This window comes from Oncorhynchus clarkii, chromosome 1 (genome assembly GCF_045791955.1).
Source record: "Oncorhynchus clarkii lewisi isolate Uvic-CL-2024 chromosome 1, UVic_Ocla_1.0, whole genome shotgun sequence".
In the NCBI taxonomy this organism is placed as follows: Eukaryota; Metazoa; Chordata; class Actinopteri; order Salmoniformes; family Salmonidae; genus Oncorhynchus; species Oncorhynchus clarkii.
In genome coordinates this window covers 64,768,607-64,793,070 of record NC_092147.1, presented here as the reverse complement: position 1 = coordinate 64,793,070, position 24,464 = coordinate 64,768,607, and the positions used below count along the sequence as shown (strand labels likewise).

Sequence of the window (24,464 nt, the reverse complement as noted above, 5' to 3'; positions counted from 1 at the left end):
GACACTGACTCCAAATGGCACCACCCAGGGCCAAGGTTTCCATCCCCCACTGAAGCTGGTTCATCCAGCTCCTGCCACAAGTGGTGTTCATCTGCCCAAATGTATTTCTGCAGGCATAGATGTGCCTCAGGGCCAAAAGGGCACAGCATGGAGGTGTTCTTTTTAAAATTAAGTCCCCCATCACCTGCTCCACATGCTTGGTGACCCTCTGCTTTACAGCAGAAAGAGACTGCTATGGCACCTGGAATCAGCAGCACAATATTGTGTAGAGCTTTGGCAAAGTGGGTGGGGTTATATGCTTTCTGTTTGGCCCTGTCCGGGGGTCTCATCGGGTGGGGCCACAGTGTCTCCTGACCCCTCCTGTCTCAGCCTCCAGTATTTATGCTGCAGTAGTTTGTGTCGGGGGGCTAGGGTCAGTTTGTTATATCTGGAGAACTTCTTCTGTCTTATCCGGTGTCCTGTGTGAATTTAAGTATGCTCTCTCTAATTCTCTCTTTCTCTCTCTCGGAGGACCTGAGCCCTAGGACCATGCGTCAGGACTACCTGGCATGATGACTCCTTGCTGTCCACCTGGTCTTGCTGCTGTTCCAGTTTCAACTGTTCTACCTGCGGCTATGGAACCCTAAACTGTTCATATTTACTCTTGAGCTGCTGTCCTGTTGCATCCTCTACAACTACTGTGATTATTATTATTTTACCCTGCTGGTCATCTATGAACGTTTGAAAATCTCGGCCATGTTCTGTTATAATCTCCTCCCGGCACAGCCAGAAGAGGACTGGCCACCCCTCATAGCCTGGTTTCTTCCTCGGGTTTGGCCTTTCTAGGGAGTGTTTCCTAGCCACCGTGCTTCTACACCTGCATTGCTTGCTGTTTGGTGTTTTAGACTGGGTTTCTGTACAGCACTTTGCAATATTAGCTGATGTACAAAGGGCTATATAAATACATTTGATTTGATAGAGGACTGAGGGTCTTCCAAATATTGAAAGTGTGTAAATAGTTACCCATGTTATTTTGTACATGTATATATTTTTTTCCATATTTTTTTTTTCTCAATTTTTGGGGGAGGGGGTGTGTTAGAATACCATTTTGGTATTTTGTATATAGTTATGTTTCGAAATGTATACTTTCACCAATTTGGCCACTTGGGTACATTTGGGCTACTTGTGTGGGACACCTGGGTGACTTCATGATAAATGTCATGTAGCACACTCATTTTGGAAGTTATCATTCTGAAACTTTGCACAAGTACTGTTGCCCTCTTATGTTCTTCACTGAAATTGTCCCCATCATCCTATCTGAATGTTTGTTTTATCTTGTTCATTTTAAAGATGATATAAAAATAAAAAACCTATGGTTTTTTTTCATTGTATTATCTAAACCAGATCTATTGTGTTATATTCTCCTACATTCAATTCACATTTACACAAACTTCAGTGTGTTCTTTCAAAATAATATGCATATCCTTGGTTCTGTGCCTGAGCTACAGGCTGTTAGATTTGTGTATGTCTTCAGGTGGAAATTGTAGAAAGTAGGGGGTAGCTCTAAGGTTTAATGTTGCATATGTTGAGGCTTTTTTTTTGTTCTAGGCATTTGAGTTGTATAGTTTTATTGATGGTATGTGTGTGTTTTGTGTAGCATTGATTCCAGACCCCCAGGTGGAGACCTCTCCCTGTATCCTGGACATAGACATGTTGCACCTTCTGGTGAGTCCCTGTCCATCACACCTACAGAACCAGCCATAAGTTTGGACACACCTACTCATTCAAGGGTTTTTCATTATTTTGACTATTTTCTACATTGTGGAATAATAGTGAAGACACCAAAACTATGAAATAACACATGGAATCATGTAGTAACCAAAAAAGTTTTAAACAAATCTAAATATATTTTAGATTCTTCAAAGTAGCCTCCCTTTGCCTTTAAACAATTTTTTATTTTATTTCACCTTTATTTAACCAGGTAAGCAAGTTGAGAACAAGTTCTCATTTACAATTGCGACCTGGCTAAGATAAAGCGAAGCAGTTCGACACACAACAACACAGAGTTACACATGGAATAAACAAACATACAGTCAATGATACAGTAGAAACAAGTCTATATACGATGTGAGCAAATGATGTGAGAAGGGAGGTAAAGGCCAAAAAAAGGCCATAGTGGCAAAGTAAATACAATATAGCAAGTAAAACACTGGAATGTTCTTCATGACAGCTTTGCACACTCATGGCATTCTCTCAACCAGCTTCATGAGGTAGTTACCTGAAATGCATTTCAATTAACAGGTGTGCCATGTTAATTAGTGGAATTTATTTCCTTAATACGTTTGAGCCAATCAGTTGTGTTGTGACAAGGGAAGGGTGGTATACAGAAGATAGCCCTATTTGGTAAAAGACCACGTCCATATTATGGCGTGTCATAACTTTTGACTGGTCTTGTAAATTCCAAGTGGTATATCATATCTCTGGGCTCCCAGATCATACGCAAACCAATTGTTGACTCTGACCATAAAACATTAATAATGTTTACATACTGCTATACTCATTTCATATGTATATGCTGTATTATATTCTACTATATTTTAGTCAATGCCACTCCTACATTGCTCCTTCTGATATTTATATATTTCTTAATGGAATTATATATATTTTTTTCTATTGTGTGTGTTGTAAATTGTTACATATTATTGCACTGTTGGAGCTAGGAACACAAGCATTTCGCTACACCCGCAATAACATCTGCTAAACATGTGTATGTGAGCAATAAAATGTGATTTGGGTGTATAAGTGTTAAGTCAACACCGATCCCTCTCTCAGGTGAGTGTGGTTCTGTCCTACGGGTCGGTCCACTCCCAGGACTCTTCAGGGCTGAGTGTGGACGCTGTCCAGCTGCACTTCTTCCACCTCATCACTGTGGCTCACATGGTCCAGATGCTGCTCACGTCAGGCCCAGGTAAGGAGAGCGAGCACCCTACACCTGGACAGGGTGCGTGTGTGTGTGTGTGTGTGTGTGTGTGTGTGTGTGCGCGCGTGTGTGTGTGGAAATGTGTCTGCATGGATCTTAAAGTTCTCTCAACCTCAGCTAAAATCTTACCTTTTGGATAGTTGAGGAGAGGGTTCTTACGAGTCGTCGAAGTTAACCGCTGTTAAACATGAGACATGTTTGTACGGCGTAGAGAAAGGACCAACAAACATGTACGTTGTGTGTCAACAGAGGAAGTGACCATGGAGCAGGAGAGTGGGGGAGCAGAGAGGGAGGAGGAGGAGGACATCTGCGCTCTCTACAACACCCTAAGAACACACTTGGGCAGGTGAGGCGACACTGACTCTGTAGCTATGACATGTTGTCGTGAACCCCCCCCCCCCCCCCCCCCCAGCTGACACTCATCTACCGTATCCACCAAGCAGCCGGCTTTCCCCCCAGTATTGTCGTGGTAATGCGCGCGTTGTGCTTGAACCATGCTGTGAGTGTGATTTTTCTAATTGTGTGTGTGTGTGTGGTGACAGTTCCCTGCCTGAGGTGGGCTCTGGTTGGCACCTGTGGCGTTGCGTGAAGACTGGCATCCTGCCCTACCTGAGAGGAGCTGCACTCTTCTTCCACCACCTTAACGGGGTTCCTACGCCCCCAGAGCTGCATGGTAACTACAACATGGATACGCACACACACAGGGCTGGCACGGTAATTGTATAATCGTGTAACCGATAATAATGGGTGAAGACCATGAATTAAAGAGCTGCCATAACCCTTCAATCCATTCATTTGAAATAAAATTTGCCACAATGGCAGTAGTGTAAAAGAATGATAATCTGTCTAGATATCCAACTGTCTCCATCTCCTCCCAACGTAAACTCTCTCCTTCAGAAATGCCCTCCCTTTGATGCTGTAGCCAGTATTATCTGTACCAGCTACAGTAGGAATTATTCTCTGGTTTGTAAAGGTGTTAAAAAGATGCTGAAATCTGACCTGAATCACCACTCTGTCTGCTTGGTGAGTGTGGGGCATTTTATAAGCGAAAGTGAATCGTCAAGGTTATAAAAACCGAAGTTGAAATCAACTAGGTTCGCCAACGTTAAGGGCTCGATTCAATCCGTATCGCCAAAGTTCAGCGCTATAGCTCGCTTGGAATTTTAAATGTCATTTCCGATTGAGCCGACATGCAACATTTACCGTGAATGCGGGAACATTGCCTTTAAATTTAAATCGCGCTATAGCATTGAACTTCGGCCGTATGGATTGAATCGAGAGCCAAGTCTGTATCCGTGACCCAAAGGTGTTGCTAGGCAACACAACACAAGTGGGCAACTGCTACAGCGGCAGAGAGGAGGGGAGAGAGGAGAGACAATTAGTGCATGCCTTAATTTTGCAGTTCTAACAGTGACTGTGGTTATTTGCCTTGATTGTGGTTATTCCATGATAGGCACAACCTTACACTTATATTCAAGTGTGTGTGTGTCTCAAACAGAGCCTTGCTGTTGATGTTCACTCTCTGTGTTTCTACTAGCTCTGTGTCCTGGTCAGTGGGAGGTACTGTGTGGATACCTCAGTCTGCCCTCCAACCTGCTTCAGCTTTACCACAGTCAAAAGGAGCTACTGGAGCCCTTACTGTATGGGTAAGAGTCTCTTTCGCTCTCTCTTGTTGTGCGCCAGTAACCTGTCTTTTCTCCTCTTGTATCCTCTGAATGGTTCAGAAGTGCCAGCTGAATGACTGATTGATATACTGTATGTCATAGTCGCACTCTGATGGGGGAAAAGTTTATTTCATTTAGCATTTTGTCCTCCTGTCCTGTAGGTGGTGCTCTCACCCAGGTGTACGACAGACCCTTCAGGGAGGTGGCGTTCTCGTGAGGTCAGTGCTGCTATTTTACTGTGATATGATGGGTTGAAGACTCTGACTACTTAGGTTGGATATTGGTATAAATTATTTTGTGTGGTACAGTGTTAATTTTGGCAGCTATTTTCGTTTGCCTTTATCACTAAAATACATTTCAGACTTATTAGGTTAAGAGTCTACTAAAACGCTGGACAATTTGTGTAGTTTTAGCAATTTGTGTAGTGTTAGTCGCATGTTAGTCAATGCATTTTATTTCATGAAATAAATCTTTACCTTTTTAACTTCCATCATATGCACATTAAAGGTAATATGTCTAACTTTGCTTCCCCTTGAGGAAGCTAGGCGAATAACAACTCGCCCCCCATCCCATATTCCGGCAGCATGGTGGAGATTCGCCCTGGAGTCTTTTTACTTTTTAGTTTTATCCAACAGCTGAAAATACATTTTTATTTATTGAATATTGAATATATTTTACTGCCATTTTAGGTTGTGCAGTGATTCTCTACACTCTCATGTGCTTGTTTTCTTGCAGTGTAGAATTTTAAGTAACCAGGAAATGGCAGAGTGATATCTACATGTTGGACGCCTGCCATTTTCAGTTTATGCTCGAGGAGAAGATCAAATCAAAATAAAATGTTATTCTTTACATGCTTTGTAAAAAATAAAATATAAACAGTGCAGAGAAAGAAAATGGAGAAATAATATAAAAGTTAAACACGTAATAATAGATAACTTGGCTGTATACAAGGAGTACCGGTACCGAGTTGATGTGCAAAATATGTTCAAATACTGCAGCCCGGAATAAAGTGGCGGATGGTGAACAGTAGCAGCAGTGTATGTGTTGAGTTAGTCTGAGTAGCTATTTGGTTAACTATTTAGCAGGTGTATGGCTTGGGTGTAGAAGCTGTTCAGGGTCCTGTTGGTTCCAGACTTGGTACATCGGTACCACTTGCCGTGTGGTAGCAGAGAGAACCGTATATGACTTGGGTGGCTGGAGTCTTTGTAAAATGTTTAGGGCCTTCCTCTGACACCGCCTGCTATAGAGGTTCTGGATAGGCCCCAGTGACATACTGGAACGTCCCCACTACCCAAGCAGTTGCCATACCAAGCGGTGAGGCAGCCAGTCAAGATACTCTGTGGTGCAGCTGTAGAACTTTTTGAAGATCTGAGGGCCTATGACAAATCTTTTCAGCCTCCCGAGGGGAAAGAGGCGTTGTCGTGCCTTCTTCACGACTGTCTTGGTATGTTTGGACCATGATAGCTCCTTAGTGATGTGGACACAGAGGATCTTGAAGCTCTCGACCCGCTCCACTACAGCCCTGTCTATGTTAATGGGGGCCTGTTCGGCCTGCCTTTTCCTGTAGCCCGCGATCCGCTCGTGGACTCTCCCTCAATGTCTTGCTGATAGTGGTGTTGGAGTCGTGCACAGCCACACAGTCATGGTTGAACAGGGAGTACAGGATGGGGATATATGCACACACTCCTGAGGGGTCCCCATGGCAGGTGTGTTTTTGCCTACCCTCACCACCTGGGGGCGTTCCATCAGGAAGTCCAGGATCCAGTTGCAGAGGATTGACCACGCCTCTGATTCCCTTAGAGGGGAAAATCTGAGCTTTCCAACATTGCCAGAAATGTTACTTTACTCCTAATATTCAGCGCATACTGTAGCATTCATGGGTCCAATCGGGAAAAAACTGCATGCGTATTTGCGGAACGTGACAAGACAGATGAGTAAAAGCGCACGTAGGAAAATAGTGCTGACATGATCAAAGCAAAAATAGCCTACATGAAAGTAAGACAGAGTTAACATTGTTCTGCGTATCATATCAAAAGTTTGAAGAGTGACTGAAGTGACCGCCTGGGAGCTGTGTGGAAGAGCAGATCAGCTCAATCGGACGGACCGCGCTACTGAAAGACGTTACTTATGCCAATGAGAGGATTGCATTAAACATTCTGCAAAGGCATGCATGCTTATGATTGGACAAAAACGGACGAATAGGAGCTTCATGTCGAATTGAATGTCCTTAACTCTCGCAAGGAATTGTCGTAACACATTCATGGCGTCTCGTTATCGGCATTCGTTTTCGTCAGGAAAAATATGTTGACCAATATTTTGTCATTAGTTATTGTTGACAAAATTAACACTGGTGTGGTCAAGTTTTTATTATTATTATTTTTTTAAAGAACTGTACAGAGTTTGTTGTTGATGGTGTTAAGACCTCTAGGGCTGACTAATTCTTCCTCTGTGCAGTTTCCCTCGGGAGTCCAACAGCCTGATTGACCTCCCAGATGACTACAGTGCCCTCATAAACCAAGCATCCAGCTTCACGTGAGTGCCCAGCGAACAACTGTCATTGGTGCATCAGAGATGTCATAGCATAGCCTTACAACATTACAATTGGGAGCAGTTGGATGTCATTGCTCTTCTTCCTGTCCTTTGGAAGACCTTTTAGAGTGAATGTCTAATACAGTTGCGGTCAAATATATTGGACTTATCGCACTTTTCTTAACCTCTTGGTGATAGGGGGCAGTATTTTCATTTTTGGAAGAAAAAAACGTTCCTTTTTAAACGGGATATTTTGTCAGGAAAAGATGCTAGAATATGCATATAATTGACAGCTTTGGATAGAAAACACTAACGTTTCCAAAACTGTAAAGATATTGTCTGTGAGTATAACAGAACTGATGTTGCAGGCGAAAGCCTGAGTAAAATCCAATCCGGAAGTGCCCCAGGTTTTGAAAGCGCTGCGTTCCAATGACTCCCTATTCAGCTGTGAATGTACCATCAACGAGCTTACGCTTTCTACGTATTCCCCAAGGTGTCTACAGCATTGTGACGTAGTTTTACGCATTTCTGTTGAAGAATTGCCATAGGCGGCCACATTGCGTAAGTGGTCACATGGTGGCTCCAAGAGAGATTCTCGCGTAAAATACAGAAGTAGCCTTTATTCCAATCGGTCCTAGTGAAAAACAAATTGTCCCGACGGATATATTATCGAATAGATATTAGAAAAACACCTTGGATGGATTCTAAACAACGTTTGCCATGTTTCTGTCGATATTATGGAGCTAATTTTGAATATTTTTCGGCCATCTGAAGTTCATCAAAGGTAAACGATTTAATTTGATTGCTTTTCTGATTTCCGTGACAAGGTTGCCTGCTGCTAGCAAGGCATAATGCTATGCTAGGCTATGATAAACTTACATAAATGCTTGTCTAGCGTTGGCTGTAAAGCATATTTGAAAATCTGAGATGACATGGTGATTAACAAAAGGCTAAGCTGTGTTCCAATATATTTCACTTGTGATTTTCTTGAATAGGAATATTTTCTAGGAAGATTTATGTCTGTTGCGTTATGCTAATTAGTGTCAGATGATAACGGTCCCGTTCATGGGATGGGGTGTCACTACAGGTTAAATAATTCCCTATTTCTTCGCAAATAAGTTGAAATTGAAAACTGTTGGTCTCCACACTGATTTTCAACATTGCAGAACCAATTTTATTTTTTATAAACTTAAGTTGACAATTAATCATTTTAGAAAATAAAGAGAAATGGCAGAGACAAAATGATTGGCACCCTGGTGCTAGTATTTGGTTGCACAGCCTTTGGCCAAGATAACTGCCGACAAATGCTTCTTGTAGCCATCATTGAGCTTGCTGTACCTTTTTCTACTGGCAATTTGGCCCTCTCTTCAGCAGCAAACTGCTCTAAATCATCAGTGTTTGAGGGGCGAAATAAAGGCGGGAAAAGTCTGTTCTTTTGACCAATCTATTTAAAACGTGTATTTTTCCCTATATAGACACGCCCTATGCGTCAATCTGAATCACTTCCATTACCTATAATGAGAGCAGTTGGTGGAAGGCACCCCTCAAACACTGATTTGAGTTTTGGCCCTAGTAATGTTTAAATACATTGCTGTAATAATTTTGTTAAACAGTGTTGGTTTCATCAGCTGTTTTACAACATGATATAAAACACAGCAAAAACAGAATTTTGACTGCATTGGGCTTTTAAGAAGTGTGCAATGGTGCCAATGTACACTACATGGGCAAAATTATGTGGACATCTGATCATTGAACATCCACATTCCAATATCATGGGTATTAATACGGAGTTGGTCCCCCCTTTGCTGCTATAACAGCCTCCACTTTTATGGGAAGGCTGTCACGAACCGGCTCAAAGCCCGTAACAAAGGGAGACAACGTGGAGATAAGGAGTAACAAAATATATATTTATTAACTAAAGCAACTAAGGAAAATATACAATGATGTGTGTAATCAGTAGTGTAAGTGAGTTTTGCGTGCATGAATGTGATAATGCAGGGTGTTGAAAGGTGCCAAAGCAAACAAACAAAAGGCCACCAAGAACCACAACACAATCTACAAAGGTGTCTGCATGGAGAGAGTCTCCTCCATGAATGTGGAAGAGGTCTATTTATCCTGGGAGACACCTGGCCCAGGTGTTTCCCATGAAGCTGACGACCCTCCCAACTCCGCCCACCGGCATCCTAATAAGGAAACAAGAACAGAATACAGCAGACAGAGTGGGAGGGTCGTCACAAGGCTTTCCACTAAATGTTGGAACATTGCTGTGGGGATTTGCTTCCATTCAGCCGCGAGCATTAGTGAGGTCGGGCACTGACATTGGGTGATTAGGTCTGGCTCACAGTCGGCGTTCCAATTCATCCCAAAGGTGTTTGATGGGGTTGAGGTCAGGGCTCTGCAGGCCAGTCAAGTTCATCCACACTGATCTCGACAAACCATTTCTGTATAGACCTCGCTTTGTGCTTGGGGGCAGCTCCAGACCATTTTTCCTCCTCCAACTTTACAGTTGGCACTGCATTGGAGCAGGTAGCGTTCTCCTGGCATCCGCCAAACCCAAATTCGTCTGTCGGACTGCCAAATGTAAATGAATCGTGATTCATCACTCCAGAGAACACATACTACTGCTCCAGAGTACACATTCTACTGCTCCAGAGTCCAATGGAGACGAGCTTTACACCTCTCCAACCAACACTTGGCATTGCGCATGGTGATCTTCGGCTTGTGTGCGGCTGCTCGGCCATGGAAACCCATTTCATGAAGCTTCCGACAAACAGTTCTCCCTTGCGCTTCAGCACACGGAGGTCCCATTCTGTGAGCTTGTGTGGCCTACCACTTTGCGGCTGAGCCGTTGTTGCTCCTATACATTTCCACTTCACATTAACAGCGCTTACAGTTGATGGGGGCAGCTCTAGCCGGGCAGACATTTGACTCACTGACTTGTTGAAAAGGTGGCATCCTATGACTGTGCCACGTTGAAAGTCACTGAGCTCTTCAGTAAGGCCATTCTATTGCCAGTCTTTGTCTATGGAGATTGAACGGCTGTGTGCTCGATTTTATACTGGCTGAAATAGCCGAACCCCTTCAAAATGAGTGGATATCTACATACCTTTTGGCCATGTAGTGTATTTGGCCCCAACTGTGTGTTTATGCTCTCCCCCCAGGTGCCCTAAGTCGGGTGGGGATAAGTCCCGTGCGCCCACCCTGTGCCTGGTGTGTGGTTCCATGCTGTGTTCACAGAGCTACTGCTGCCAGACAGAGCTAGATGGAGAGGACGTAGGAGCCTGCACCGCGCACACCTTTGCCTGCGGAGCCGGAGTAGGCATCTTCCTCAGGTACAGACCTGTGTGTGTGTGTGTGTGTGTGTGTGTGTGTGTGTGTGTGTTGAAATGTGCGCCTGTATACAGTGGGGTCTGGAATTATTGGATGCCTTGATAAAGATGAGCAGAAAAAGACTGTATAAAGTAAATAATCCTGAGCTATATTGTATGCCCAAAATATCTATACACATTATTGTATACTTATACATCTGCTCAGATAATGAATTTGTTTAACAAGTAATACTAAAAAATACATTTGAAAGATGATTGGATCCCCTGTTTTCAGTACTCTAGCACCCGCACCTTGCGAGGATAACGACCCTGAGCCTTTTTCTAAAATGTTTTATGAGTTGAACACATTGGGAGGGATCTGAGACCATTCCTCCATACAGAATCTTTCCAGATCCTTGATATCCTTATGAACTACCCTCTTCAATTCAACCACAGGTTTTTCATTGAGATTCAAGTCCGTGACAGAGATGGCCATTGCAAAATGTTGATTTTGTGGCAAATTAACCATTTTTTTGTGGATTTTGATGTGTGCTTGGAGTTATTGTCTTGCTGGAAGATCCACTTGCGGCCAAGTTTCAGCCTCCTGGCAGAGACAACTAGGTTTTTGGCTAAAATGTCCTGGTACTGGGTAAAGTTCATGATGCTGTTGACCTTAAAAAGGGCCCCAGGACCAGTGGAAGCCAAATATCCCCATAACATCAAAGATCCACCACCATATTTTACAGTAGGGTTGAGTGTTTCTCTGCATATTGTTATTTCGATGGACAAACCCACCATTAGTGTGCGTGGTCAAAGACCTCTATTTTCATTTCACCCCGAGCACAAAACAATGGTTACTTGACAACAACGAAACGACAGATTTGCCGATGTTCATGAATGTGCAAGTATAATGCTATCCTTTGTGTTCCAGAGTGAGAGAGAGCCAGGTTCTGTTCCTGTCTGGTAAAACTAAGGGCTGTTTCTACGCTCCTCCTTACCTGGACGACTATGGAGAGACGGACCAGGGCCTAAGGTGAACACCACTGCACATTACCTCATTACAGTACAGCAGTGGTTCTCAAAATGGCTTCTCAAACGGTTGGGACAGACACCGGCGCCTATTAGAATCCCCCAGAAGCAACTTTGAGACCCACTGCTGTAAATGTTATTGGTCTGTGCTGAAAGGTGTCCAGTAGTGTGTGTTGCTGTGCTCTGCTGTTTGAAAACATCTCCGTTTTATCCAGGCGGGGGAACCCATTGCACCTGTGCCGCCAGCGCTACCGCAAGATCCAGAAGCTGTGGCGCCAGCACAGCGTCACCGAGGAAATAGGGCACGCCCAGGAGGCCAACCAGACCCTGGTGGGTATCGACTGGCAGCACCTGTGAATGTCATAGGTTACTATAGGTTCCCACCCACCAGAGTCGGATACACCCCTTCTCCCAACATGGGGGACTCTGCACATGGGAGAGCAGCAGCGTGGTGGACATGGCAACAGAGCCCCACCTCTCTCGCTCCTCCCTCTCTCCCCCTCTGTCTGGGAGTGGATGTATGTTTTTCTCCTTTTCTTTTTGCTGTTTCTCCCTGGAAAGAATGTGTTCCTCTATTTTCTTTCTGATTTAATATGAAATATATATATTATAAAGCATTTAGCTGACACATCGGGCCGCCGGGGTCGGGTGCAACATGAATACTCCAGAGTATAACTTCTTTATAGGAATGTTATTTAATTATTTCTGCCTATTTCAAATACGTTTTAAATCATTTCTAAGGTAGATAGATGGCTGCCGTGTTGGATTGCTTTGAAACTAAACATTTTGAGTAAGCACAAGGTTTTCATCCTTGCTTTTGTCAGCCAGTGACTGCTCATTTCAGAGTTTGGGCCACAATGTCATCTGAAAGGTCTATAGGTGAGGTCAGATTGTGCCCTTAACAGTATTCTATTTAAATTCCTTAGAATTTAAGTTTGAACCCAAGAGCTGAAAACTCCTCATTGAAAATAAATAGTGCTTTTCAGCTTTGAATTGGAATTTCAATTCAAGTCCTGAAATTAATTGACCCCAATCCAAAGGTATATTCTCCCCCCTGCTGCAATCATTGAATACTTTCTTCAGTCTGGAGGACACCCAAATGCACAGTGCAGTAACACACCGATGTTTGGGTGTTTTAACCCCCGAGTGCCTGTGTTTTGGTTTTTCAATTTGTCCTTGTGTATGTTGGCGTGTGTGAAATCTTTTTGCAGGTTATGTTTATGTGCGTTTTGAATGCATCCAGACTGTTCATTGTCAACTATTTGTTTTTTTAACACTATATTTAAGGAAACCTGATATGAGCCTTTTACTGCAAGGCTGTCTCTTCCTTTTGTGGTAATATGTGTGTGGTTGGTTGGAGAGCCATGTAGTCTCTCTCACTTTTTATCTGACGTGGATGTTGTGCATTGATGGGGTTTGTTTTGTTTTGGTAATTGTTTTTGTATTGTCATTTTTTTGGATCTCTGAGAAGAGTGCCGGAACATATCCCTTTAACCTTATTTTCCATGTATGGACTGTGAAGTTGTCATAAGTAGGGCCTGTGTGACGACCTGACCTGGAAAACAACTCTGGGACCTAACTTTAGCCTATAAGTAAAGCGCAGAGTTGTGTTTTTGGTCAGGTAGTCCTAGCCCTAATCATAAGGTTGTCTCTGGACTGTACCATTTACCACACCTACAGCGGGGGCAGCAGTGTGTGACATGACAGGTAGCCTGAAATATCATCCTTAAAGCTCAGAAACTTAACAGGAGAATCACACGCAGGCACTTTAGAGGAACGCGCACACACACACACACACACTGCTCTCTGATGCAGGGTCTCCCTGATGCTGGGACCTGAAACTCTATAATTCTTCCTCCTATCACTCCTTTGGCATATTCTCATGGTAACCATCCACACCCCCATTCTTCAACACACTCCCAATATCGAGGCTGCATCATTATTTTCATGTCACAGACTTGTTAATATGTTAATTATTGTATAAATGAGTACATTGTACTATATTGTAAAATGATACCTAATTAAAAAGGAAAAGGAATGCCTGAGTCTTGTCTATTTGTGAGGTGTACTTTGAAGTAGTCACTAGATGATGGTAGGGCTGGGGGGGGAAATCAATATTGCTATACTTTTTTTTGTTGTTGCAATAGATGTGGTAGAGATCAATTGAACTCGACCAAAACATTGGAAGTGCCTTGGCAACGCTACTCAGGCGTCCCCACGTGGGGGACAGAATCTCCTCATTGCCCCCCCCCCCCCCCACCCCACATCAAAATTGCCTACATTTAGGCTATTGTGTGTATATATGTGTATTTCACACTATGTTGAGATAAAAATCGGAGTATAATGCTGTATGGATGTCATCCCCAATACTTGTTCATGTCATCTTCACCAATCAACTACATTACACTTAAACAGCTTCAAGACAATCAAGTAGCACCACCGATTTCTAGATGGCTAGCTATGCTACCAACTCATACAAATGGGAGTTAGCATTTAGCAGAACAAAGGATTATTTCAAAATATTATGCAGCTAAAACAGCCAAATATATCCAAATTGGATTTTAGTAACCATGTTGTGTGGCCTGCTGGAACACAAATCATGACGGATTTGGTGAATATCCACTTTTTTTGTGGGGGGGTGCCATTTGATCTCTATCGCATGTATAGTGAATCGATTCAAAGGCTTACGAATCTTGGAATCGTAATATTTGGTTGTGTTCGTTTAACAGTTCAGTTACATATAACATTCTGACTGAGTTGTCAGCAAAAACATGTTCTTCCTGGCAAAATCATTAAGACTTTCGTAGTATCATATTTCAAATGTCATGTATTACAACACTTTCACCCTATTGCAAAGTCTAATCACAATACATATAGTATCTCAATATATTGAATCGGGACCTAGCTATGTATCTTGATTTGATTTGAACTTTTTATATGAGTCTTATCATGAGGTCCCTCCCTGCCAATACCCGGTCTTTAAGGTATAGTGCGAGATTTAGGCAAGTAAGCTTTTTTCCTACTTATCCAGAGTCGGATGAACTCATGGAAACCATTTGTATGTCTCTACGTGCAGTTTGAAGGTAGTTTTCCGCACCATTGCTAACTAGCGTTAGCGCAATGATGAAGGCTAGACTATGGTACGCTAGCAGTACCTGAAGACTTCCAGGCATGGTGCTAATGCTAGTTGCAACTTCCCTCAAATTCACATGGAGACATATAAATGGTATCCAGGAGTTCATCTCACTCTGGGTAAGTAGAACAAAATCTCGCAATAACCCTTTAATGCAAAGACCCCTGCTGGGCTTTGTGTGTGTGTGACCTTGTGTGATATTAATATCACTATTGCTGTGAGCAGCACTTGTGCCCATCTCCGATCTGTCAGGGCCTCCCAGTATAACCACCATGGAAACCATCCAGGATAATAAAGTGGATTAGGCTCCCAAGGCCCAGTTGAAGAATAAAGCTGCTGGTATAATGAGAACACTTAACCAGTTAACCAGCGGTTAACCAGGATTACAGCAACGCTGACATTAGAAACATTCAAGGTGAGGTACGAGATATTTTTGGAAGCTTCTTTGAAACATTCCCAGACTCAAACTTAATTTTTTTTAGGGAAGTCACAGAGTAGTATTTAAGTGCTGCATTCCTATTCTTATTAATAGGTAATAAATGTTTTAATTTAATACATTTTCAATTAGAATTTCTCCCTTGGATAATTCCCAGCCACAAGCCTGGGGACAAGGTTAAAACTAACCCAAACCACTTCAGTATTTAAATGTGCATCACTACGTTTCCTAGCATCAGTAATTAGATCTAACGTTCTGGCACAGATATCCAGGCCTCCTGAGGATTGGAGAGGAATTGGGTTGTAATTCTGTAGGAGAGAGGCTGGCCCGACCCATCTGGTCAAAGACACTTTGGGCATCTCCCTGCGTCAGAGGCACCTGTCCTTGCAATCACCTGACGGGGCTAAGCTGCACATCAAAGCCTCTTACTGCTCTTATCTCCTCAGCAGCTGTTTATGTGCTTTAGGTCCTTTAAGCTATATTCCAGAGGACAGATGTCCCCATTACCCCCCACTACCACTCTCACGTATACAACTATATTTACTGTTCTTGCTCAACTGAACCTACCCCTCAGGTAAGGATACCTCCTTTTATGGCTTAGTTGAACATATCAGGGGACACATTAAAAAGGGTATAGGTAAGCCTAAGTATCCTTTAAATTGTCTTTGCTAGATATACCTCAACCCTTTGACATGTATTATCCAACACTTACTCTTATTAAACCTTTGTTTAACCTGGAAGACCCATTAGTCAGAAGACCTCTTTCTCAATTGGGACTTGATAACTAGCGACAACTCATCTCTTCTGAGGGTGGCACAGTTAAAGTGATTTTAGTCACTTGTTTGTCCTGTAACTGAGGATTGGATCCCTGCTGAGTGGGAACCACACGTTACTGATGATCCCATCAGGGAAAGCTGGGTTCCTACTGGGTTCTTTACACGTACGCCTCATCTCCCTCATCAACTGTGAACCTCCGGTTCTCCCTAATTGACGTTTTTCCTCATTTGGATATGGTACTACCCTACCGCAACCAGCATGTCACTTAAGTGAAGTTAGCAAAAAGTGAGAGAATGAGGGGAGAAATGTAACGCATAGGCAGCATGGCCATGGTGAATAAAGACTTTTTTTTAAACTGTATGAATGTGAGTACATATGTCTGTGACAGGACATTTTTAAGTGTGCAGTATCAATTTAGACATGACTCATGTCAGACAAAACCTTATGGACAAAACAGACAATCCGACTCTTGTTCTCTTTATATTTTTTTTATCTTACACAATATCTCAAAATCCAAATTTACAGAAAAGATGAACTCTCAATATTACAAAGGAAGAAAATCGTGATCACACAGAAAGTAAAAATATGACAACTGATAAGACTTTTTGTATCCACTGCAAACTGACCAGCATCGCTATCTGCCCATAAAGGGTACGCTGATTTTAAACTGCCAATCTGATCATTGTTAACTCTCAAAAAAAAGTATACAACCTTCTTCTTATACGTGCTTCTAGCATCTCATCTGGGCAGTCAGTCCACTATAGCCCCTCAAAGGAAATCAAGAGTTTAATCTGCCTCGTACATCAAGCAGACATATAACCAGATAGCAACACTGATGCATAACCGATAAATGTTCAAGTGTGTGTTGTATAGATAGATGTAAATGCATGTGGCGCTGCTCTGCAGGGACCTGTATGGGGAAACTACAGTGCCCGGGTTTATGTGTCCCCCCCCTCAGGGGCCAGTGTGAGAGGGGGCTGGGAGGGACTGCCAGGACACTGGTTCCGCAGCTGCCCGATTTAAGCTGCCGTGAGGGAACGTATGTGACCGGGTGGCATTAGGCATTGATCATGTGTTTTGGATTAGAAAATTCAGTTAAATTGAGCAGACTAAGAACATTTTTGGAATACTTGGCAAAAATACATATCTTTGTGTAGCTATCGGGTTGCATGTCCACTTAACACAAGTTGTGGAGTGTAAAAAGGACATGGGGGTAAAACTATTAGACATGAGGATAGATCAACTATGTTAGGCTTGATTGTTTCAGGGTAGGTCCATCATTTTTAATGGAGAGGATTCCCGGGGAGGGGAGATTTCATTATTTCATTACATTTTCTAGATATTCACAAGCCCAAATTCATGTACAGATGTTTTGACAACCCAAATATATCTTTAATTATTTTTCTTTAAAAAATATACTCTGATTAACATATATACAGAATTATTATGGACAGGATATACAGTTGAAGTCGGAAGTTTGCATACACTTAGGTTGGAGTCATTAAAACTCGTTTTTCAACCACTCCACAAATTTCTTGTGAACCAACTATAGTTTTGGCAAGTCGGTTAGGACATCTACTTTGTGCTTGACACAAGTTATTTTTCCAACAATTGTTTACAGACAGATTATTTAATTTATAATTCACTGTGTCACAATTCCAGTGGGTCAGAAGTTTACATACACTAAGTTGACTGTGCCTTTAAACAGCTTGGAAAATTCCAGAAAATTATGTCATGGCTTTAGTAGCTTCTGATAGGCTATTGGAGGTGTACCTGTGGATGTATTTCAAGGCCTACCTTCAAACTCAGTAGCGCTTTAATTAACATCATGTGAAAATCTAAAGAAATCAGCCAAGACCTCAGAAAGAAAATTGTAGACCTCCACAAGTCTGGTTCATCCTTGGGAGCAATTTCCAAATGCCTGAAGGTACCACATTCATCTGTACAAACAATAGTACGCAAGTATAAACACCATGGGACCACGCAGGCATCATACCACTCAGGAAGGAGACGCGTTCTGTCTCCTAGAGATGAACGTACTTTGGTGCGAAAAGTGAAAATCAATCCCAGAACAGCAGCAAAGGACCTTGTGAAGATGCTGGAGGAAACAGGTACAAAAGTATCTATATCCACAGTAAAACGAGTCCTATATCGACATAACCTGAAAGGCCACTCAGCAAGGAAGAAGCCACTGCTCCAAAACCACCATAAAAATCCAGACTACAGTTTGCAACTGTACATGGGGACAAAGATCGTACTTTTTGGAGAAATGTCCTCTGGTCTGATGAAACAAAAATAGAACTGTTTAGTCATAATGACCATCGTTATATTTGGAGGAAAAAGGGGGATGCTTGCAGGCCGAAGAACACCATCCCAACCGTGAAGCACGGGGGTGGCAGCATCATGTTGTGGGGGTGATTTGCTGCAGGAGGGACTGGTGCACTTCACAAAATAGATGGCATCATGAGGAAGGAAAATTATGTGGATATATTGAAGCAACATCTCAAGACATCCATCAGGAAGTTAAAGCTTGGTCGCAAATGGGTTTTCCAAATTGACAATGACCCCAAGAATACTTCCAAAGTTGTGGCAAAATGGCTTAAACAAAGTCAAGGTATTGGAGTGGCCATCACAAAGCCCTGACCTCAATCACATAGAAAATGTGTGTGCAGAACTGAAAAAGTGTGTGTGAGCAAGGAGGCCTACAAACCTGCCTCAGTTACACCAGCTCTGTCAGGAGGAATGGGCCAAAATTCACCCAACTTATTGTGGGAAGCTTGTGGAAGGCTACCCGAAACGTTTGACCCAAGTTAAACAATTTAAAGGCAATGCTACCAAATACTAATTGAGTGTAGGTAAACTTTCACTGGGAAAGAAAGAAAAGCTGAAATATATCATTCTGTGTTTCTAACTGACCTAAGAGAGGGAATTTTAAAATGTTTGACATACACCTTAGCCAAAGTACTAGTATTTGGCTAAGGTGTATGTAAACCTCCGACTTCATCTGTACATTCACATTTTTGAGTTTGGTTTAGTTGTTCACTTTTCAAAGGGTGTGTGCATGTCTCCATTGATGTGTCTGTGTGTGTATGTTTGAGTATGTGTTGTTTCACCGAGAAAGATGTCTCTCCTCTCACTCCTTCTATTTCTCTTTGAGCTCCCGTCGATAGTCCCTTTGGGTGAGACCCTTTCAACTCACAGTGGCCACCCCCTCCTCAACCTCCCCCACATGGTTCCCTGCACCGACCAGGCCCTTGATCTTGGCTATGACGTCTGCCACCGTCTCCTTCACACTCTTCTCCAGGAGCCAGCCCTCGCTCTCACTCTCCGGGTTCTCTGGGTCGGCCATAGTCTCCAGAGAAGTGGTCAGGTACTGTAAGCCCACCATCACTCCTGCCTGAGGACCAGACAAACCAGATATGTACGTCACTGACAGAGCCTTTTACACGGACATGCTGTAATTATCAAACCATCCAAATGGCCTCTGAACCACCAGAGATCTCTGGTACCCGTTCTTGTTTAGATTTAGAAAACACTGATTCCAAATGTATTAATCACTGATCTAAATCGACAACCAAAATTATAGTCACTAAGGCTTTCCACTGGGCACAGATGTCAGATCAACGTCTAGTTTTGATTTACATTTGTTTGAGTTGTCAACTATCGTGAATTCAAAGTGAATTCAACGTGAAATCAATGTGAAATCAACAAAACATGTAACCATGTCATTGGATTTAGATTAAAAGTTGGATGAAAAACAGACCACATTCTCTTACGTTGATGACTTTTTGCAAATCCAATTAGTTTTCCACGTTGATTTAACGTCATCACATTTTTTTTTTGTTTTGTTGAAATGACATTGAAACAATATTTTCCCCCAGTTGGTTGGGTTTTTAGATCAAATCTCCCATTTGGCGCCAATTGGACATCAATTGACATCAATGAATTGACACAGATCTCAAATTTGGATTTGGCACAAAATGACAATTTAGTGTTGTTGTTTTGACCCAGATAGCAAACCTATTAGTGCTTCTAGGAAGGCTACCTGTTGGTCTCTGCTCTGCCCAGATTAACCCCTCTAACCCTGATCCTCCCTCACTGCGTATACCACACCCACACAGTGGTGTAAAAATACTTTAAAGTACTACTTAAGTCGTTTTTTTGGGGTATCTGTACTTTACTATTTATATTTTTGACAATTGTTGCTAAAGATAACAATGTACCTTTTGCTCCACACATTTTCCCTGACACCCAAAAGTACTCGTTACTATTTGAGTGCTTAGCAAGACAGGAAGATGGTCCAATTCACACACATCAAAAGAACATCCCTGGCCATCTCTACTGCTTCTGATCTGGCAAGACTCACTGAACACAAATGAGTGTTGGCGTGTGCCCCTGGCTATCAATCAATAAATGAAAAACACATTGTGCCATCTGGTTTGCTTAATATATGGAATTTGAAATGATTTATACTTTTACTTTTGATACTGAAGTATATTTTAGCAATTACATGTACTTTTGAGACTTAAGCCTGGGCAGATAGATCAGACACTAGAGGTCTACTTTTGGCAAGTCATTTATATGAAAGTCAAGTGAGTGCTAAGACCAACTATGGCAATGGCATGTTTCAGTGCCCGCTTGCAAGAAGGGCATCGTTATGGTGATAGTTAGGCTTGGTGAGTGCCACATGTTCTCCTAAAGTCTAAATATATTCAGGAGGGTTGGTAAGTGTGCCCACTGAACTGGTCAGCTGTGGCCAACTTGGACCAGCTGGACTTCTACTAATACTCACTGAGCTAGATAGTTAGAAAATCTTCTACAATATGGCCAATAATGGGAAACTGATGGACAGTCTTAAATTGTTCCATTTTTTTTACCCTGTTCTCCACACCCCTGGGCCTAGTCCTGCTCTACTACTTACCCACATGTACCTTTTAAGAGTGTAATTGAATCAAATCAGCTAATCAATTAGTTTGCGTGTGGTTTTTAGCACGTCGCCAGCTACCCTCTGAAGTGAAGGACGTTGACAGGACATCCAGAGAATGCCCCCCCCAGCCATTTCCCTATTCTTCTCTTTCTCACCTCCAGTATGATGTACAGTAGCATCAGGCCCCCGATGCTGTTCATCATGCCTCCGTAGTAGGCGACCAGGGACTCGCGGCAGCCCCGGGTCCAGATGTTGAGCTCCTCGGTGTGGTGGTCGTAGTCATAGTGGGCTGAGTTGTTGGTCAGTTGGTGCTGGATGCAGGGTCTGGGGGAGCCGGGGTTGCAGCAGCTGAACGGCACACTCTCCATCAGGAACTTCCCCTCCACGTTGCTCAGGACACGGCTGTGGAAAGGCCAAGAGAGACACGTCGGACCCGTCACAAGTCATGCCGGCCATGTCACACACACACACGGGCAGGTCACCCACGTGACAGGTTTACGTCAGTCCCATAACGCAGACATGTGAAGCATTGGAACGAGGCAACAGCTCACATGTCAAGTGTCAGTCTAGACTAACTGTATGACTAAACGATCAGTCAGCTTTATTATATAGAGAGGCCTTGGCTGACAGGAGGAAAGTTGGGATTGCTTCAGGCTAATGTTGACGGGTGAAGAGTTTCAACCCGTGTTCATGAGGACCCTCTTGATGGGATCATTCGTGAGTGAGAGAGACAGCGGGTATCTCTTCAGTAAATTAACATATGAACACGTATGCCCAATGCACACAGTCAAGCATACTGTACATGCACACCGTTACACTTGTGCTAGTCACACATTACCACACACTTCCAAACATATTCTTGAATGACTTTCTAAATGTCCAAATCATCCATCCTAAATATTTTAAAATTGATTGTGGCGTTACTTATAGATGATTTGGACATAAAGCATGAACATGCTACTATAGGTACCATTGACTTGCATTGGATTTGGGCCAAGAATACCCACAAGTTAACATTTGAAACGTTGGCCAGGTAAACAAAAGCGGAGCATGAATTGCTGTCATCCCTTATCCATAGAATGCTGACAGGGTCAGGAAACCAATGTGTAATTTTGTCATTTGGGTGAACTATCCCTTTAATCAATGTCTTCAAATCAGAATCTAAATCGACTAAATATAGTATCAGTTGCCACCAAGGCACAATATTGGGGAGAGAGGGGGGTAGTGTGTTTCTGTTAAGTGTCAGAGACTATTGGTGACAGTTAACTGCCGTCTTATTATGATTTAGGGGGACAGTAAGCTCTGAAGGACGTGGAATTTAGATCCAGGGAGATTATCTACTTATCAGAACCTGGCACACGAGCCTGACTCCACTTACACTGGTATCCTCTGCATCCCACTAAGACTTCTTTAATTCTCTCTACATGTATCCTGCCCTGACCCCCTTTAAGGTATACCCCTAATTAAACTATTTGTTTTGTATGTTTTACAGGAACTAAGTTGCCACTACCTTGTTTAATTTACTGTCCCCAGCTTCCTGCACAGGAACACTAGAGACCATATGAGTAAATATGGAGTCTATGGTCAGGAGTGAGAAACAACTCCTATGTAGCAGCAATGTTGGTTATGTTGCATAAGACTTGGCATGAATTGAAACAGTACTTCTTTCCTAAAATAGCCTTTCTGTCAATCGAAAGACTGAAGGAATCTTTCGAAGCCAAGGAGCTCTGGTGGAAAGACAGATTTCTTGGTTCTGGCTGCCGCGCAGAGACACTGTCAACAAGTCATTTGCCTGCTTTTACTTTACAGGCAATTTTTGGGCCTATCTAGGCCTTCTGGGTACCATGATCCAACCAACATTGCTTTCTATCGGCTACTGATTTCAGTACTCACTCTTTGACCTCATCGTTGCTGAAGTCCAGATAGCGGTTGCTGATCCACTGGACCTCAAACCAATCCCTATAGTTGTTGTTGCCACAGCAGCGGAACTCGATCTGGGTCATGTCCAGCGTCCTCTTCATGAAGCAGCGCCCAGGTGTGTCCGTATCCTTGTAGTATTTGATCCCATTCTTCAGACCCTCAGCCAGGGAAAAGTACAACTGGAACTGCATGCAGAAGCACAGCAGAGCTGTGAAGAACAGGAGGATGTTGAAAGCGAAGCAGCCCATCAGGTAGCCCTTGACCATGGGCTTCCACTTGGCGAACTTCAAAGCATCCAGAGAGTCGTGGCACACTTTGCCGCCAAAAACGTTTACCCCGCAAGCAGCCAGGCCAACTAGAATCAACAGGTTGGGCACAAAGTGGCTCTCGTTGTTGTCCATCATCTCACTCCTCTTTCGGAGCTCGATCTTAAAGAACAGCCCCAGACTGAAGACCAGAATGCCGGTCATCACGGCTAGCCAGTACATGAGCCACAGGCCCTGGGCAAGCTTCACCCGCTTCGGCAAGTCAAACTTTACCTTCATCAACACCATGCTTACCTCAGAGTGTATACTATCCCGAAATCAAAACTTGGATAAAAAAAATATATATACAAATTTGAATATACAAAATAGTAAAAACAAGTTTTTTCAATGTTATTTCTTCAGTAACAGTTAAGACCTCAGTTGACCTTAGGCAACAATGTTCCCGTGGAGAGTTTCAGTTGGAAAATTGTAATCCGTTCCAGAAAGGAGCTGCAGAATGTGTTTTGGCAAGGGTTCCCCTCTTCATATCCATTCTGACCAACCTCAAATCAGGAAAGTCCATAGTGCTGGGTGGACAGAGGAGTCTGCCACCAAAAATGATATAACAAATATTCACATAAAATCCCCCAAAATGACAGGATAGCGGGCTACACAGCTATTCCAGGTGGATCCTTTTCCTGCAAAAGGAGGTAGCCAGGCGAGTAGCAGAGTGATCAAGCCACAAAGTTGCAGTACGTCATCCTAAACCCTGCTAATCAGCCCTGATCCCATTTGTAGCAGATGAGCCTTGGGCTTTAATCTCTTGTCTTACCATGTAATTGATTTGTTGCTTAAGCGTCAGCTTCCTACATGACCTGTGCTGGGCTGCACTGGGATGCGGAGACCTTGATGGTCCTGTGGCTGCAGGAACTTCCACCTTGTCAAGTGTGAACCAACTAGTGACAGCGCGAGTGGTGTTCTAAGAGTAAGACTCTACTGCCTCAGGTGTTTGCCAAAATCTGTCCAAGAAGAAAATTGTCCCGCTGGCTGAATCTAGTTGAAGGGAAGGAGACAGGTTAAAGAATGATTTATAAGTCTTTAGACATGGGTTGTGTATGTGTGCCATTCAGAGAGTGAGTGGGCAAAAACAAAAGATTTAAGTGCCAGGCGCACCGGTTTGAGTGTGTCAAGAACTGCGAAGCTGCTGGGTTTTTCACGCTCAACAGTTTCCCGTGTGTATCAAGACTGATCCAAAGGACCCAAAGGACCCAAAGGACATCCGGCTCAACATGAGTCAGTATGCTTGTGGAACGCTTTCGACACCATGTAGAGTTTGTGCCCCGACGAATTGAGTCTGTTTGAGGGCAAAACGGGATTCAACTCAATATTAGGAAGGTGTTCTTAATGTTTTGTACAGAACAATTTTCACAAATATATGGTACATTTTCACAACTCTAAGTACAAAAATCAAAACAGATCATCAACATGGCTCATGTTTCAAAACTCTAAGCACATTTTCAATTGACTGAGTACAACA

General features: G+C 43.0%; 2 protein-coding genes across 9 annotated transcripts in view; one reads left to right on the top strand and one right to left on the bottom strand.

Moving 5' to 3' along the window:
- Nucleotides 1-13,527, top strand: part of LOC139410838 (ubiquitin protein ligase E3 component n-recognin 2) — a 46,168-nt gene extending 32,641 nt beyond the window's left edge. For 6 of the 8 annotated variants that reach the window (XM_071156445.1, XM_071156452.1, XM_071156425.1 and 3 more), the window contains 10 exons: nt 1,637-1,704; nt 2,812-2,947; nt 3,209-3,305; nt 3,502-3,632; nt 4,497-4,605; nt 4,785-4,841; nt 7,078-7,155; nt 10,314-10,484; nt 11,392-11,493; nt 11,705-13,527. In XM_071156445.1, coding sequence (XP_071012546.1) covers nt 1,637-1,704; nt 2,812-2,947; nt 3,209-3,305; nt 3,502-3,632; nt 4,497-4,605; nt 4,785-4,841; nt 7,078-7,155; nt 10,314-10,484; nt 11,392-11,493; nt 11,705-11,846 — 1,091 coding nt within the window. In that variant the 3' untranslated portion in view covers nt 11,847-13,527. The remainder of the gene's footprint in view (nt 1-1,636; nt 1,705-2,811; nt 2,948-3,208; nt 3,306-3,501; nt 3,633-4,496; nt 4,606-4,784; nt 4,842-7,077; nt 7,156-10,313; nt 10,485-11,391; nt 11,494-11,704) is intronic. The other 2 variants (XR_011634543.1, XR_011634542.1) reach the window with 1 other exon arrangement.
- A 4,469-nt stretch (nt 13,528-17,996) lies between these two features.
- On the bottom strand, nt 17,997-23,755 carry LOC139410550 (peripherin-2-like). The gene is made up of 3 exons (XM_071155832.1): nt 22,656-23,755; nt 20,918-21,164; nt 17,997-19,232 (listed from the first exon to the last, which is right to left on the bottom strand). Exons 1-3 carry the CDS (start codon nt 23,234-23,236, stop codon nt 19,026-19,028), a joined length of 1,035 nt encoding a protein of 344 aa, XP_071011933.1. The 5' UTR covers nt 23,237-23,755; the 3' UTR covers nt 17,997-19,025.
- Between the last annotated feature and the right edge of the window lie 709 nt (nt 23,756-24,464).

Coding starts and splice junctions, on each gene's coding strand:
- LOC139410550 (XM_071155832.1), bottom strand. CDS start 23,236: ATGGTGTTGATGAAGGTAAAGTTTGACTTGCCGAAGCGGGTGAAGCTT. Junction 21,165..22,655: donor AGCAACGATGAGGTCAAAGA/GTGAGTACTGAA, acceptor GCCTTTCCACAG/CCGTGTCCTGAGCAACGTGG. Junction 19,233..20,917: donor TACTGTACATCATACTGGAG/GTGAGAAAGAGA, acceptor TCTGGTCCTCAG/GCAGGAGTGATGGTGGGCTT.